At 35.5% G+C, this 16,701-nt stretch overlaps 1 protein-coding gene across 6 annotated transcripts in view; it reads right to left on the bottom strand.

Moving 5' to 3' along the window:
* EPS15 (epidermal growth factor receptor pathway substrate 15) overlaps positions 1–16,701 on the bottom strand; it is a 176,475-nt gene that overhangs the window by 60,019 nt on the left and 99,755 nt on the right. For all 6 annotated transcript variants that reach the window (XM_017548733.2, XM_017548731.2, XM_017548730.2 and 3 more), the window contains exon 13: positions 13,330–13,402. In XM_017548733.2, coding sequence (XP_017404222.1) covers positions 13,330–13,402 — 73 coding nt within the window. The remainder of the gene's footprint in view (positions 1–13,329; positions 13,403–16,701) is intronic.

A 16,701-nucleotide genomic window follows, 5' to 3' on the forward strand; every position in this document is an offset into this window, starting at 1 on the left:
CCAGCTAATTTTTTGTATTTTTAGTAGAGATGGGGTTTCACCATGTTGACCAGGATGGTCTCGATCTCTTGACCTCGTGATCCACCCGCCTCGGCCTCCCAGAGTGCTGGGATTACAGGTTTGAGCCACCGCGCCTGGCCTTGAACAGCATTAAATGCAATCTTTACATGAGGACATTTTCCCTAGACTCCAAATTTAGATATTCAATTTGCTTACTCAAATCTGTTCTTGGACGTGTGATGGGCTTTGCTGACATGTTGAAAATAGAACTGCTAGAATTTCCCCACAAATCTGCTTTAAGCTCAGTCTTTCCCCTCTCAGATTCTCTGGTCAAAAAAAACCCACATGGCACCTTCTTGGACTCTTCTTTTTCTTTCACATCTCATCTCTAATCTGTTGGCAGATCCTTTTGCAACTTTCTTCAAAATATATCCAGAAACTGACCACCTTTTTTCCAACTTGGTCCAAGTCATTCTAATTTCTCTCTTGCCTTATAATTCGTATCCCTGTTTTCACTCATGCTACCTTTCAGTATATTTTCAGCACAGCAGCTACTGTTAAACATCTGTATCAGATCATGTCACTCCTCTACTCAAAACCCTTAATTGTAGCTGGGTGCAGTGGCATATGCCTGTAGTCCCAGCTACTTCGAAGGCAGAGGTGCAAGGATCTCCTGAGCTCAGGAGTTCAAGGGTATAGTGAATTCTGATCATGCCCCTGCACTCTAGCTTAGGTGACAGAGCAAGATCCCATTTCTAAAAACAAACAAACAAGCAAAAACAATATTCAGCAAATGATGCTGGGCATACCCACATGGCAAAAAAAATTTCAAGTGAATCTCTAAATGACACCAAACAGAAATATTAATTCTAGGTAAAGTGTGATGGCTCACACTTGTAATCTCAGCACTTTGAAAGGCTGAGGCAGTAGGATTGCTTGAGCCCAGGAGTTTGAGACCATCCTGGGCAATATAGTGAGACCTGTCTCTACAAAATATTTAAAAATTAGCTAGACGTGGTAGCACGTGCCTGTGATTCCAGATACTCGGGAGGCTGAGGTGGGAGGATCTCTTGAACCCAGGAGGTCAAGGCTGCAGTGAGCTGTGATCATGCCACAGCAAGCCCAGACTGGGCAACAGAGTGAGACACTGTCTCAAAAAAAAAAAAGAAAAAGAAAAAATTAATTCCAGGTAAATTACAGACCTGAATGTAAAAGACTAACTTTAAAACGTGTAGAAGAAAATACAGGTCTTAGTGTAGGAAAAGATTTCTCAAAACAAAACAAAAAAAAGATGAATTACTTTGAAAATGTCATATTATTTATTCATTCATGTACATACCAGACCTCATGCTTAATAACAGGAGCTACAGAAATTTTTAAAAAGCCAGGCGAAGTGGCTCAAGGATTAATAACTCCAAAGTATGTGTCAGCAGGAGGTGGGCAGAGATCTCAAAGAGAGTGCAATAAAACTGAACATAAATTTCTAAAAATGATATCTATTCAAAGGTCCCAACAGCCATTTACCAGAATAAGGATCTAGGAACAGAAGAAAAACTTACAAGTAAAAGGTCTCTGAATTACTGCATAGGTTACACCAGATAGCACCATCATAATAACAGCCAACACTTAAAATGGTACATACAATGTGCTAGGTACTGTTCCAGGCTCTTCAAATATACCAACTTATTTATAGTCTATATGACAGATCTATGAGTTATTCATATTTTACAGATGCGAAAACTGAAGCACTGGTATGTAGGTAACTTGTCTAAAGTTAAAGATAGTAAGCTATGGATTCAAACTGGGTTCTGACTCCACAGCCTGAGCTCTTAACCACCATGTGATATATTATCTGCAGACTAAATATCTCACATGTGTGTCACTGTTTTTCAAATATATGTAGATATTTCTGTGATTAAATAGAACACTGAACAATGCTTTCAACAATTGCTTTTCATCTTATATTTTCTTAACCAACTGGTTAGTCTAAAAATATCATGCTGCTTTAAAAAATTCCTTTAAAGCCCAGGCAGAGCAGGCAGACAAGAGGGGAAACTCAAAGGCAGCAGCTGAACAGATGATACTTGAGGAATTCAGACGATGTTTGATGAATGTCATCAACTCTGAAAAGAAAGGCAAAAACTGACCCTTGTGCCATGAATTGCTAACTCTTGCAAAAAGGACTGATAAATGTAACTGTATAGAAAATTTAAGATGCAGAGACGCCTGATTTCTAGAAGAAAAACAATTTCTGTATTTTAATTCAGCCCTTGTTTTAAGATACCTGAAATTATAAAACTGAAGAAGAAATTTTAAATGAGGAAATTAGTACACTTTAAATCTTAGTTAAATCTGTTTATGCCCTTCTAAATTGAATTTTTCTTTATTGTATTATACAGATTTTTAATTTGCCTGGGTTTCTTAAGAATTAGAGGTTCTCTCATTAAGCAGTCAGGAAACAACAGATGCCGGAGAGGATGTCGACAAATAGGAACACTTTTACACTGTTAGTGGGAGTGTAAATTAGTTCAAACATTGTGAATAACAGTGTGGCGATTCCTCAAGGATCTAGAACTAGAAATACCATTTGACCCAGCAATCCCATTATTGGGTATATAACCAAGGGATGATAAATCATTCTACTACAAAGACACATGCACACATATGTTTACTGCAGGATTATTCACAATAGCAAAGACTTGGAACCAACCCGAATGCCCATCAATGGACTGGATAGAGAAAATGTGGCACATACACACCATGAAATACTACACAGCCTTAAAAAAAATGAATTCACGTCCTTTGCAGGGAGGTGGATGAAGCTGGAAACCATCATTCTCAGCAAACTAACACAGGAACAGAAAACCAAATACCTTCTGTTCTCACTCATAAGTGGGAGCTGAACAATGACAACACATGGACACAGGGAAGGGAACATCACACACCGGGGCCTGTAGGGGGGATGGGGCAAGGGGAGGGAGAGCATTAGGACAAATAACTAATGCATGTGGGTATATACAAATACCTAATGCACTTAAAACCTAGATGATGGGTTGATGGTTGCAGCAAACCACCATGGCACACGTTTACCTATGTAATGAACCTGCATGTTCTGCACATGTATCCCAGAACTTAAAGTATAATAATAATAATAGAATTAGATGTTCTCTTTCTGATTCCTTTGACAAAAATGTTAATACACTACTATAAGTTATTTTTAAAATTCCTTTAAAAATCCCAACACAATAAATGATCATGAAAGACTTTCCAGTGCTAACATTCCATGAGTCTGTGTGATCATAGTTTCAAACTGGTGAACTGCTTCAGTACTTTATCATTAATTTACCAGCATGCCTATTTTTTTTTCATGTATGAATTTTTAACGTTGTCTACACTGTTAACTAATCCATACTCAAAATATAGAGGCATGGCTTTAGATATGCACATGGAATTGGCTCTGAATAAACCCATACTGAAAGTATAAAATGACTTCAATTTCTGTATCACCCAGTCTAGTAACTTTAGGTTCATCTTCGATTGTTCTCCATTCATACATGTCCTATAGATTCCACCTTAAAATCTCTCTTTAAGCTGTTCACCAAATTATTTTAGCTTTCATTGTTCCTTCCTTGATATAAAATTGAGTTTTCTCATTTTGTTTCTTCCTATTCCAAATGTCCAACTTGCTTAAAAAATAACTCACTGCAAAGGAGATTTCTCTAGTTACTGTTGTTTTAAAAATAACAGATATGATGTTCCCTCTTACCTATAGGATAAAGTAAAACTTGCTACAAGACATATTAAAACCTTCAGTTTGGGGTTCTACCTTCTTTTCCTCCGATATTCACCTGTGACAACCTCGGAAGACCCTATTCTTTTTCCAATAGACAGCATATTTCAATAACCCTAAGCCTTTCCACAAGCCATAACCTCTGTCTTCAATGTCCTTCCACACCACAGGTTATCTGGAAACCCACTACTGATTCTCCAGAACCCAGCCAAATTTAATCTCCTCTGACTTATCTTGGGCTTCCTTTACCTGTGCTCAAACTCTATTGTTTATTCCTAACCTCTACTGTCACACTTAGTACACTGTAATCATAGTTACCTCTAAATTACAAACTTCTAAAGGACAGTGTCTATGCTTCATCTTCTTTGATTTTCCAAAATCTTGTACAATGCCTAGCACATTCCAGGGGATTAATTAAGCAGTAACTGTAACTATCATAGAATTTTAGTATATGAGAGAAACTAATGCGGTACATGCAAGAGACTGACAGAAAAGACTTACATTCTTGAACATAATATGAAAAGCTTCATTCTGTATTTAAACTATAGCATTTATTAATACTTCTAACTGACCTATGACAAATGCTTTTTAAAAAATTTTAAATATCTACATTTCCTTTTTTTAAATTATACTTTAAGTTCTGGGGTACATGTGCAGAATGTGCAGGTTTGTTACACAGGTATACATGTGCCATGGTGGTTTGCTGTATCCACCACCCCGTCATCTATATTAGGTATTTCTCCTAATGCTATCCCACCCCTAGCTCCATTTCTAAACCAATTCAGTATTTTTATAATCTACAGACCAAAGCTGATCTGACATTTAAAACTTCTATTATTTGGAAATAATCATTACCCCTTTAACATGTCACTGTGGCATATGCCTTTATTTTTATTTTTATTTTTTTGAGACAGAGTCTCACTTTGTCGCCAGGCGCTAGGCTGGACTGCAGTGGCACAATCTAGGCTCACTGTAGCCTCAACCTCCTGGGCTCAAGCATACCTCCCGCCTCAGCCTCCCAAGTAGCTGAGACTGCAGGCACACGCCACCAAGCCTGGCTAATTTTTAAATTTTTTTGTAGAGATGGGGTTTTATCATGTTGCCCAGGGCGGTCTCAAACTCCTAGGCTCAAATGATGTGCCTGCCTTGGCCTCCCAAAATGCTGGGATTACAAGCATGAGCCACTGTGCTTGGCCTAGTTCAGTTATAAAATATTTTTTTTTAAATGTCACCTGCAGATCTAAAGTAATTCTGTTAGTTTGAAAATATAATCTATCGTTAACTTTCTTACTTTGTTCATAGAATTAGTACATAGGTTTATATATAACAACATGCTGGTCCCAAAGTGTGTTTTAAATCCTAGGGGGAAAAAAGTCTTTTCTCTTTTCCTTTAACTAAATATGTTCAGGAGTGGGAATAGGAAAAATATATGTTGCCTATTCCCATCAGTAGATACTCTAGTCATATTTCCCACCCTCCCTCATGCCCCAAAGAAAAATCTTTATCTACTTCATGTCTCTAATAATATCTTTAAAACAAGATGTAATTTTGATGTCTTTTATTATAAATCCAGGAACAAAACATACAATTTACCTTAAAAGAGTCACATAATATAAGAAAATGTCTAGGACATAATACTAAGTTTTAAAAGCTGAATACAGAGGCATACACAATATGATCATAAATATAAAGAAATTTATATGTATTCGTAGAAAATACAGCAAAATGTTAACAATGGCTCTCCCTAAAAAGGCTTTTTCCATCTTTTTCATACTTTCCTGCATTTTACAAATTTACCATGAACCCGGGTTACTTTTATCATCAGAAAATGTCAAGTTTGCTGTTTTTTAAGTATCACATTGCTAGTGGTTTCATACCAATATAAAAATATTCTGATGTGACTAAATTTCTATGTAAGAACTACCAATAATAGAATCAATGCTGGTTTCCTTTAATAAACTGAACTATTTTTCAAAAATAATATTTTTGGTGAGCCACTTAAACACAACCTCAGAAGACAGGCTTATGTAAGAGGAAAGCGAATAAACAAACCAATATATTTACTTCTTCCTGCCCTTTCTCGTCCAAAGAGCAAACACATTCATTCAAATTTCCCAGCTTCACTGCCTTTTTTCATTTCTTAGCTGCAGTAAAAATCCACATAGTAATACAAAAGTACAGAACTTGAAGGAAAGGTTACTGAGAAAATACCTAACATTAGTGAGAAATTTCAAGCTGGATAGATGTGCATATTAATTTCATTATAATTAATGTCTCTCTATGTCTATTTCTAAATATGAAAAAGGTCTTTATAAAAATTCCAACACTATAGAAATTTAAAAAAAATGAAAACTGTTGTGAGTTTAGAAATTAAAAAAAAAATTCCAACACTAAAAAGTCTTCCTTTTCAGTATACAGAATTAAAATTATTAAACTGCACAAAATCAAAATGAACTCATGCAAATATACATGCTAATAATAATTGAGTTTCACTGGGAAATTATTTGTAAGGCTACCACCATTACAATGCAATTTCAGTATCAGTATCAGCATCTAGATATACTTGGCTACTTTATTTTGGTACAGATTGCTTATCCTGAGACTAAATTAAGGCAACAGATGTACCTCTCTTTCTCTCTCTCTTTCTGCTCCCTCCTCCCCCATCATGCCCTTAACTAGGGCAATGGTAGGTTCTCCTAACAAACAGTGTCTTCTGCTGAACTTGGGTAATTTTCTCTTTCCCAAATGTGGCCCCTGGGAACATCCTTTCCTGGGTCTGTGCACAGACTTGGCACTATCAAATGCCATTCCCTCCCGTGAATGACTGAAGACATTTGCAGATGCTTTCCTAGTTCTGCTCTATTTCCTTGATCATGGTCTACTTGCCTGCTGGTGCCACTGACAGCAAAAGAAAGGAAGACAGCAGCAGTTGGAGCACGGCAAGGATGAAGTAACCAAGACTAGAGGAATATAGTGCCAAAGTTTATTTTAGAAAAATACCAAAGCAAGCCATATCCAAGGTTACTCATCCAGAAATTAAAGGATATTTGAGCTGGCAATCTTGGCTTTACTTAAAAAGAAATTTCAAGGAAAATGTCCTGTTTTCTAGAAATCACTCAAGTTACTAAAAATGACAAATTATTTGTTATCCTTTTATCCCCCATGAAGTACTATGGGGCAATGGAAATAAAATTTAAACAAATACTTAAGAATTTTGGACATATGAAAAAATAAAGCTTTCATTTTAGCAACCCAAGTCACATGTACAAATGACAAAGCTCCTTTAAAAGTTACTTAGGGCCGGGCAAGGTGGCTCACGCCTGTAATCCCAGCACTTTGGGAGGCCAAGGCAGGCGGATCATAAGGTCAAGAGATGGAGACCATCCTGGCCAACATGGTGAAATCCCATCTCTACTAAAAATATAAAAATTAGCCGGGCATGGTGGCATTCGCCTGTGGTCCCAGCTACTTGGGAGGCTGAGGCGGAAGAATCTCTTGAACCCAGGAGGCGGAGGTTGCAGTGAGCCAAAATTGTGCCACTGCACTCCAGCCTGGCAACAGAGCAAGACTCCGTCTCAGAAAAAAAAAAAAAAAAAAAAAAAAAAAAAAAATTTAAATATATAAAAAAAAAAAAAAAAAAAAAAAAAAAAAAGTTACACCTTTTAACTCTGTATTTCATATGAAACAGATGCAAACTTATCATGTTAACAGTTCATATATATATAAATATAAAATATATAATATATAAAATAAATAAAATATTTTATATAATTTTGTATAATTAAGTACATAATTATTTTTATATATTTTATGTATAAGAAGATACATAACATATTTATATTATATGATACATTATAGACAGTGGGGGGTGGGGAGTGGGGAGAGACAGCATGGGGAGAAATGCCAAATATAGGTGATGGGGAGGAAGGCAGCAAATCACACTGCCATGTGTGTACCTATGCAACAATCTTGCATGTTCTTCACATGTACCCCAAAACCTAAAATGCAATAAAAAATACATTATAATATACAAGATGATATATATATATAATATATAACATAAATATATAAAATAATATTCAGTAAATATTCTTATTAGCATTATTATTCTGTACCCTACAATCATCTCTTTATTGCCTTTCCTTCATCTTTAAGCTCTTTCTTCTTGGATCTCCATCTTCATATAGGCCTCGGGGACATAGGACTCTCCAATTTGAAAATACTCCTTTCTTGGCTGTTGCTGCCACTTTACCAACTTATTTTTCTCTACTTTTATTGCTTTGTGTGGCCATTTTTCCCCACTTCCTATCTTTTCAGCTAAAAAGATAGGAAGTCTTTAATATAAATATATAAAATACATATTTCATATAAGAAATTATAAATTATCATATAAAATTTATATGATAAATCATATCTTATAATATGAAATATATAATTATAATATTAATATTAATAACATGGTATGTTTGCATCTGTTTCATATAGAGTAAAAACAAAGACACTAATTTATGAATTAAGCACTTAGAAACAAATCCAATGCATATATACTAGTACATCTATTTCAGAAGAATTATTAAATAGATAAAGGAGAATTTCAAGTATTTAGGTAATCTCACAGAAAGTGTACATTATTTGATTTTTTTTTTTTTAAAACCTCTATAGACTAACCTAAAACTAGAAATAATCAGATACATTATTTTATCTGATAGAAGTTTTAGGACTATTCTTAACATTAAAAATGTATCAACTGTAGCACAAGATGTTTAAAGAACAGAAAGCCTAACAAACTAGGGTGGGTGTTAGAAAACCCCATTAACAGCCTGCCTTTATTTCCCAATCATATGCTTCCTAGTATGTTCTAAAGAGCATTACGGCCAGAAAAAGAATGCTGAGCTCATGTAACTAATTTTATTTCTATCTAAGATAAGTCATCCCTCTTCATCTAAGAAAAAACTAAGTAAATTAAAATAAAAAACATGGACAAGTGCTCTGAATTACTGAATCATTACTTATGATGAAACATAAATAATAGGGAACTTCTTTTACATGAGGGTAGTATGAACAATATGAAGAAGTCTGACTTCATGATACCTACTGTGCTCTCAATTTTTTCTACCTATGGGTTCTAGTTGTGTTGTCCTATTTTAAATTTTATGCACAAAATAAAAGTTTATTCACTTCTATCATGAATAGTTTCCTTAAATTTACTTGCAACTAACAATATATTACCAAAGATAATAAAAAATATGATCCAAGGCACAATTTTTAAGCTCAAGGAGCTCATAATATATAGGAAGAAAGATATTGGAATCTATACACACCACACCAAGCTAACACTACGAGGTAATAAATGGTTCATGCTATATATAAGTGGATACATATTCCTCTGGGAGTTCCAACACAGTAAATACTGGTGTAGACTAAGAGACAGAGAAGGCAAAGTATAAAACAAGTGGTAGGATATGAGCTGAGCTTTAAGGCAAGGGTGGAATTCACATAAGCAGGGAAGTAGAGAACATTCTGCACTATAACAACAAAAGGTATAAAAGTGGGAATAAGAAGGGAAGTATATATGGCACACAGTTCAGAGTCAGACAGTAAAAAAAGGGGAGGGTTTGTATTTTATCTTTTTCTCTGTCTCCAATAATCTCTGAGATATGACATCCTCCTATCATTAAATCAGTGGCAGTGGACAGCAGTAAAGATTCCCACATCGGAGAGTCATGATACTAAGTTGGTTTAGGAAGAAAAGCAAAAGTGAACGGGGTGAGCACTTCCAATATGACTTAAAGGTTTTAGATATGAAATGATACGAGTGGCAGTAGTGAGAAAGAAAAATAGGAAAGTTCAAACTAGAAGCCAAGTTTTTTCAATAAGATTCATTTTAGACATACCGATTTTCAAATGAAAGATATAAAAATGTTAACTGGAGTTGTGGGACTGGCACTCAGGAGAGTTGAGAGTTTGATAAACACTTGGGTGTTATCAGCATATGGATGACATGGGTATGGAGAAGGAAGGAAAGGACACACACAAATACACACAGAATCTGTCTATCTGTCCCTGGCAAAGGCAATGGAAGCAAAGGTTCAGAGAGGTAGGAGGGTATCTAGGAGAATACAACCCAAGAAAGTGATATCCAATACGAGAAGGGCCAACAGATTTGGCCTTAAGATTATTCTTGGCCCTGGGGAGAAAATGCACGGTGTGGTATGGGTAAGCAACAGACTCTACAGGGTTGCTAAAAATATTGGAAGGGGAAAAAATGGCCACACAAAGCAATAAAAGTAGAGAAAAATAAGTTGATAAAGTGGCACCAATAGCTTAGAAAGGGGTATTTTCAAATTGGAGAGGTCCTATGTTCAATACGCCTATGTGACGATGGATATCAGAGAAGAAAGAGCTTAAAGATCAAGAGAAGGTAATAAAGAGATGATTGTAGGGTGACAAATAAAAAAGCTAATAAGAACATTTACTGAAAACTTATCAGGTGCTAATCACTCTGTGAGGCACTTTAGTACATTATCTCATTTTATTCTTATATCAACTCGTTTGTCATTTTTATTATCTCGTGTTACAGAAGATGAAACTGAAGTGTAGAATGGTTAAATTACTTACTGAAGATCACAAATCTAGGAAGTGGCAGAGCTAGAAACTGAATTCAAGTTTGTTTGATACCAAATTGTTGCTATAAACTTCTATTCAAAACTGTAGAAAGCAGACATATGAGAGTGAATCTCTAAAATATTTGTTGACAGGTCAGAAGAAAAAAAAATTTAATAAGATCATACATGGGCAATTCTTTAAGGTAGGAAAGAATGTAAGTCTACCTTCTCCCCTTACGAAAAACAAAAACAAAAAATCCACCCAAACCTTAGACATTTGAGATAAAATGGCTTTTTACAATGTTTCCTCCTTGTAATTGGATCACTTTGGGCCTAATTTGTCCACAGAACCTGATAAACTGGTAGTATATCTCATACAAACTAACAGTGATCATATCATGAAATAAAATTTGAAGTCATCTTCAAGAAAAAATCCTGAACTGAAAGTTTTCAAGGCAGTAATTCACAGAAATATAGACAGGAAATAAAAATTCATAAATTAATTACATAGAAGATTTTCTACTCTAACTGAATTACACTACCTAAACACAAAATAAAATTTAAAGCTTTTGGCTTTAAACATTTGATTTCTGTGTTTGAGATATGAGCTCGTATTATCACAGTTTGTGACTTTATTAGTATGGAGAAAAGCAAAAACAATCAAAAAGCCAAATGTGGCAGATACTGAGAGGTCAAAATTCCCTTAGTTCTCCTCCCTGTCGTCTTCATCTTGACATTTCTCATTAGCACCGCCATTAGAAAGTGGGGTCACAAAGAAGCAGTGAAATATACTCTCTTTGATTCTGTTATTTATTCATAGCTCCAGTAAGTTGCCTTTTGCCAGGGAAATTAGAAAGTAAGTATTGAGAGTTGGAGTTATTTACAGACTTTATCCATATTATTTCCAGTCTACACCTCAGTACCAACGAGTAAATCAGAGTTACCTCAAAATAGGAAATGAAATCTACTTATTACCACTTATGGTAAGTTGTGCTTCAGAAAATTGAAAATGATCACTAATATGAAGAGTTTTAATTACTTGTAGATGTCAATTATCCACATCATTCTTAGTATAGTGCCTCATTACCACGCATAACAAAGATACCTGTAGTGGGATGGAATAAAAAATGAATCTACTGACCCAAATCTTTAATTAATCCACCAATTTGTCAATGAATTTGTTTTCAATGATTACTACTTGGCCTTTACTTACCATGGCCCAAGATGCCTTATTTAGAGAACTCTATTTGGAAAAATTGAACCATTTAGGCTTCCTGTGCCAACCACACATTTTGGATTTTGCAAAACTTTAGATTAAACATACACTTTACCATTGCCACTAAGTAAGAAGGACAAGCAAATCGCAGAGAAATTCTGACAGACAACAAAACTTCTACAGTTATAAGAAACCAAATATTTAAGGATAGCCTATTTAAATTAAAGGAAACAATGTAAATTTTTAGCAATCTTCTAAATTTAAATGTGTATTTAAATTCATATCCTCAAAAAATGCAGTACGGAAAAGCCAACAGGTAGATGTACTCAACAAAATATTGCCTATCACAAGAACCTATGTACTTTAAAGCAGTAACTGGCTAAATTTAGAAGCTGTTCAAGATTGTATCAGTAGCTACATCTATTTCTTTGAATTATAAAAACATTTGTAGATTATTTTATCTTCCATTTTAAAACTATTTTTGGTAATAACTGCTTAAAATGTGTAGCTCTTCCGCATTTCCTAGGAAGCTCAAAAACTGCACGAAGTAATGTAATTCAGGTAACCTACCCTCTTACGCCCACCTAACCTCACTGCCAGAAAGAGAATTATATTGACGATGAACTCTTAACTTGCATTGACTTTAGGAAAATTCAAGTAAATATAATAAATGTAGTCACCCAATCAGATAATTAACTTCCAACAAGAAGTCTCTCTGGCTTCTTCAATTCTTCAGCAAATCATTCTCCCCACCCTAGCTAGCATAGTCCACCAGACAGACAATCCTAATGAATGTCCTGCATCAAAACAAAACAATGGAACTAACAATTTAGAGTTTTTACCTATTTTAAAAATTAGGAAATGCAGGAAAATCCAACATACAAGCAACACATTAAGAAATGCCCATCCAAGAGTTCTTACTAGCAATTGCTACCAGTGCTTCTATACCCAATCTCGTCTATGTGCCAGTTGCAGCATTAAGGAAACAGTACCCGAATAACATGGCCACATGCACTGCTTACTGCTCTAAGTGAAGCACTGCTCAGTTTTCTCTATTTCTAATGTGAGAAACACTGCCACCCCCTTATTTTTAACATTTCCCAAACAGAAACTGAGGTTTTATCATCTTTTCTCTTTGTAAAATGAAACTATTTAACACAGCACCTAATGAAAATGAATTAAAGCTCTTTATGTCAAAGTTTAAGATATGCTGATTACTAAGCTACTCATAAAATACTACTTTAAATTGTTCTACATCATCTCCCACCCTACCAGTATTATGAGAAACAGTCCTTCAACATTGTAGGTCTCCTAGCTAACAAAAATCTCACATGCATGAAAAAGCACTTTGGTTTTTGATGATGATGATGAGATGATAGTCTCACTCTAATTTTACTGATGCAATAATATTAACATTGGAAGGCATGCAAACTTACACCTTTAATGATGTAATATGCAGGTGAGTACCATTTAAAAAATACTTTCAAAACTAGAAATCTATGCTGAAAAATACTGCTTTCTCATTGCAGTATAATCTTTGCAGGCCAGAATTCCAAGCAAGGAACAATCATCTTGTAAAAGATAAACATTTATATCATATAAACATTAGGTATTCCCTTGACCTAATACTACATCCAGCAAATAGTAAATAACCATATGCATTTAAAATGAATAGTCCTAAATCAGAAATGGAACACTAAATTTTATGGTTCACTTACCTGAACCTCGCTTGTCCTCTGTTTAATAGTATCTTCTTTCTCTTTAAGGTCCTGTTCCACATTATTCTTTTCCCTAGAAGACCAGCAAACAATGCAAGAATATTTTAGAACATCAGCTACAGCTGGTATGGTTATCCATCCTCCTAATCCTGAATCGCTTTTTAAATACATAGTGAAACATTCAATTTTTAAATGATGGGCAGATTTTTCTACCCTCTTTTAATTATTTATGGAATAAAAATCAATATAAGCTCCGTTTGTAAAAAAAAAAATTGCTTTCTCACTAAAATGTGGTGAAAAGAGAATAGATTAAAAAAGGAAGAGGAGAAAAATAATCAATGAAACACTCAGGTTTCACTGATGTCACTGTTGCTATGGAAATAGTGTCCAATGAAAATTGCTGGTGAAGAAAAGGAGGGGTTGCATCAGCTCTGTAAGGTTAACCCTTAGGTATCACTGTCAAATTAAAAGAAAATGGCTAATAGAAACAGTCAGCAATATTAAGGAAAAAGGCATTTACTGAAGTGTTAATTTTCTCTTAAATCACTGGTGTGCATCAATTTTAGAATGAAACAACAGAGAAAATGGAAATACACAGGTAATTTGCTCTATCAAATACATCTCAAAAAGCTATTTTAGGACCACATATCAAATTCAATTGATCAAATATACAAAACAATATATGTAAAGTAAAAAAAAAAAAGAACTACATCAGCAGTTATCTCTTCTACTCTTCAAATCAAACATGCTGGGCTTCACTTTTACTTTGAAACATTGTTACCTAAATTCTTATTTGCTTTAATCAGACCTAAGTTGCTATGAATGAATCTCAAGGTACCTTAGATTCAGAATTGCAAAATAAAGCTGTTTCTTTTGATGTAACAAATTTAACTGCCCATTTATATTTGTACGGAAATCACATGCGTGCGCGTGCGCGTGCGCATGCGCACGCGCATGCACACGCGCGCACATACACGCACACACACACACACCCTTACCTCCCTTCACTTTCTTTTCTACAAAATCAGAGAAAAAGCCCAAAGAATTCTGCAGTGGTACATTTCTGGGGTTGGGGAAAAGTAAAAGATGGCAACATGGAGAAGGGAAGACAGCATTTAACAAGTCCTCCAGATTGGAATAGCCAAGTTTCTCCTTTGAGCTTCAAGACTACATTTCAGTTTCCATCTCAGACATAACCCAAAATTTAAGCTCAGGCTCCATTTAGCTCCAGCATAAAGGAAAGTGAGAAAATTATACCAAAGCAGGTACTTAAGGGACAACTGCATGCTTCATTTATATTTCTCACCCTTTTTCAGGTGAGATTTTAAATGTAGACAAAAATCAACTGTTTTGAATATGTAAGCACAACGTTCTTAAGATGTGTATGGAAGAGAGTATACAAATAAAGCTATTTGTACACTGTTACTTTTAAACATTTGAGATGGCCAAGGAACTCACTAACCATTTGTCAGATGGGTTACAATGTAGGTTTCGATGCCGTGGAGATTTTAAACAGTCCCTTACCATGCAAATCATTGCTGCAGCCCGATCCTTCCATATCTCAAACTATTTATTATGCAAAGGCCATCCCCCACTTCCAACCCTTATATCAAATTAAGCAAATTCAAGAAATAGAAAAACACAGGGAAATAAATCTGAAAATACCCAACAAATTCTGCAAGCTCAATCTTGGAAATTTTCTTTCCTCCTTATGTGAGCAGATGAATGTTTTCAGTCTTGCTGCAGCATGTTAGAGATAAGTCACGTGAAAATCTAGCACCCTCCCCCTATCCCAAATTCTCAGAGGCATTCCACACAAGGTCAGTATCAACTCAGCTCCTGGTTTCTGAAAGTAGATAATAACAAAAATAGAAAACATTACAGTGTCACAGATGCAGCAGTGCACACGTTTGTACTGAATTCTTTCTGCTCTACCGCTAACTGCTGTCACTGACAGTGTCTGCTCAGATCAAGTGTGCATGCAGGAAAACAGGGCTACAAGAAGGCAGTGAGCTGACTCAAAGTAGCCCAGACAGAAGGATGGGAGAGCAAAGGAAGGAAACTCACTTGGTGAAAATCCAAAACAAATTACAAAGGACTCAGCTCTAAACAGCACAGTCTATGTTTCGGTAAAATGGAGGAAGCTTTAGGAGTACACATTTCTCTTCATAATTTGGGGTCTATGGGGGAAGAAGGGGAAGGGGACGAAAGGATGATGTTATCTCTAAACATATCCTAAAGATCATTTCCAACTAAAAAAAACATCGAGATCTTTAGGCATTAATTCCTCTTAGTATGAAGATCAATTAAATTTGACTTTTTTTTTTTTTTTTTTTTTTGGTGTCTCACAGTCACCAGGTTGGAGTGCAGTAGCACGATCTCGGCTCACTGCAACCTCCACCTCCCAGGTTCAAGTGATTCTCCTGCCTCAGCCTCCCAAGTAGCTAGGATCACAGGCACACGCCACACACTCGGTTAATGTTCGTATTTTTAGTAGACAGGGTTTCACCATGTTAGCCAGGATGGTCTCAAATCTCCTGACCTTGTGATCCACCTGCCTCGGCCTCCCAGAGTGCTGGGATTACAGGCGTGAGCCACCGCACCCAGCCAATTAAATTTAACTTTTGATTCGTGTTTATCTAACAAAACTCTGGTCTTCTAACATTCCTTTTATTATCACACCCAAGTGGTATAATATATAGTACTAAACAGAAAATTTTAAAAATTTAAATGTTCGATTATATCACTTTCTATTAAAAAAAATTAAGACTGAAAACCTGTCCTGTAAATCAGACTAAAAATCAAATAATTTTCTCACTGACCTAGTTTATAGTTTCAGAGATGCTCAGTTGTTATTCTGTTGTCTTGCAATGACACTGAACCTTTATAACTATTCTTCTCATTTCAGGCAAATAAAAACATCTAACCATATATTAGGTGCACTTAGGATGCCTGACCATATTTTTTACTTTCTCCCCAGTTTTGAACACGTATATTTTTCTACAGGTGATGGACAAATAATCAATACAAGCATTATTTTTAACACTAGTAATTTAAAAACACTTCCCTTTAAGGATCTGTGCCACAATAAAAAGTAACATTAATATGCAACTTCTCCAGGAGCCCACCAATATAGGTGGATAAGACAGATATAAGACATTATTTCAAAAATAGATGTGTGAGGCTGGGCATGGTAGCTCACACCTGTAATTTCAGCACTGTGGGAGGCCAAGGTGGGTGATCACTTGAGGTCAGGAGTTTGAGACCAACTTGGTAAAACCCTGTTTCTACTAAAAATATAAAAATTATCTGGGTGTGGTCACCACCACACTTGTAGTCCCAGCTACTGGGGAGGCTGAGGCGGAGGATCAC

The sequence above is a fragment of the Cebus imitator genome, unplaced genomic scaffold (genome assembly GCF_001604975.1).
Source record: "Cebus imitator isolate Cc_AM_T3 unplaced genomic scaffold, Cebus_imitator-1.0 Scaffold214, whole genome shotgun sequence".
NCBI lineage: Eukaryota > Metazoa > Chordata > Mammalia > Primates > Cebidae > Cebus > Cebus imitator.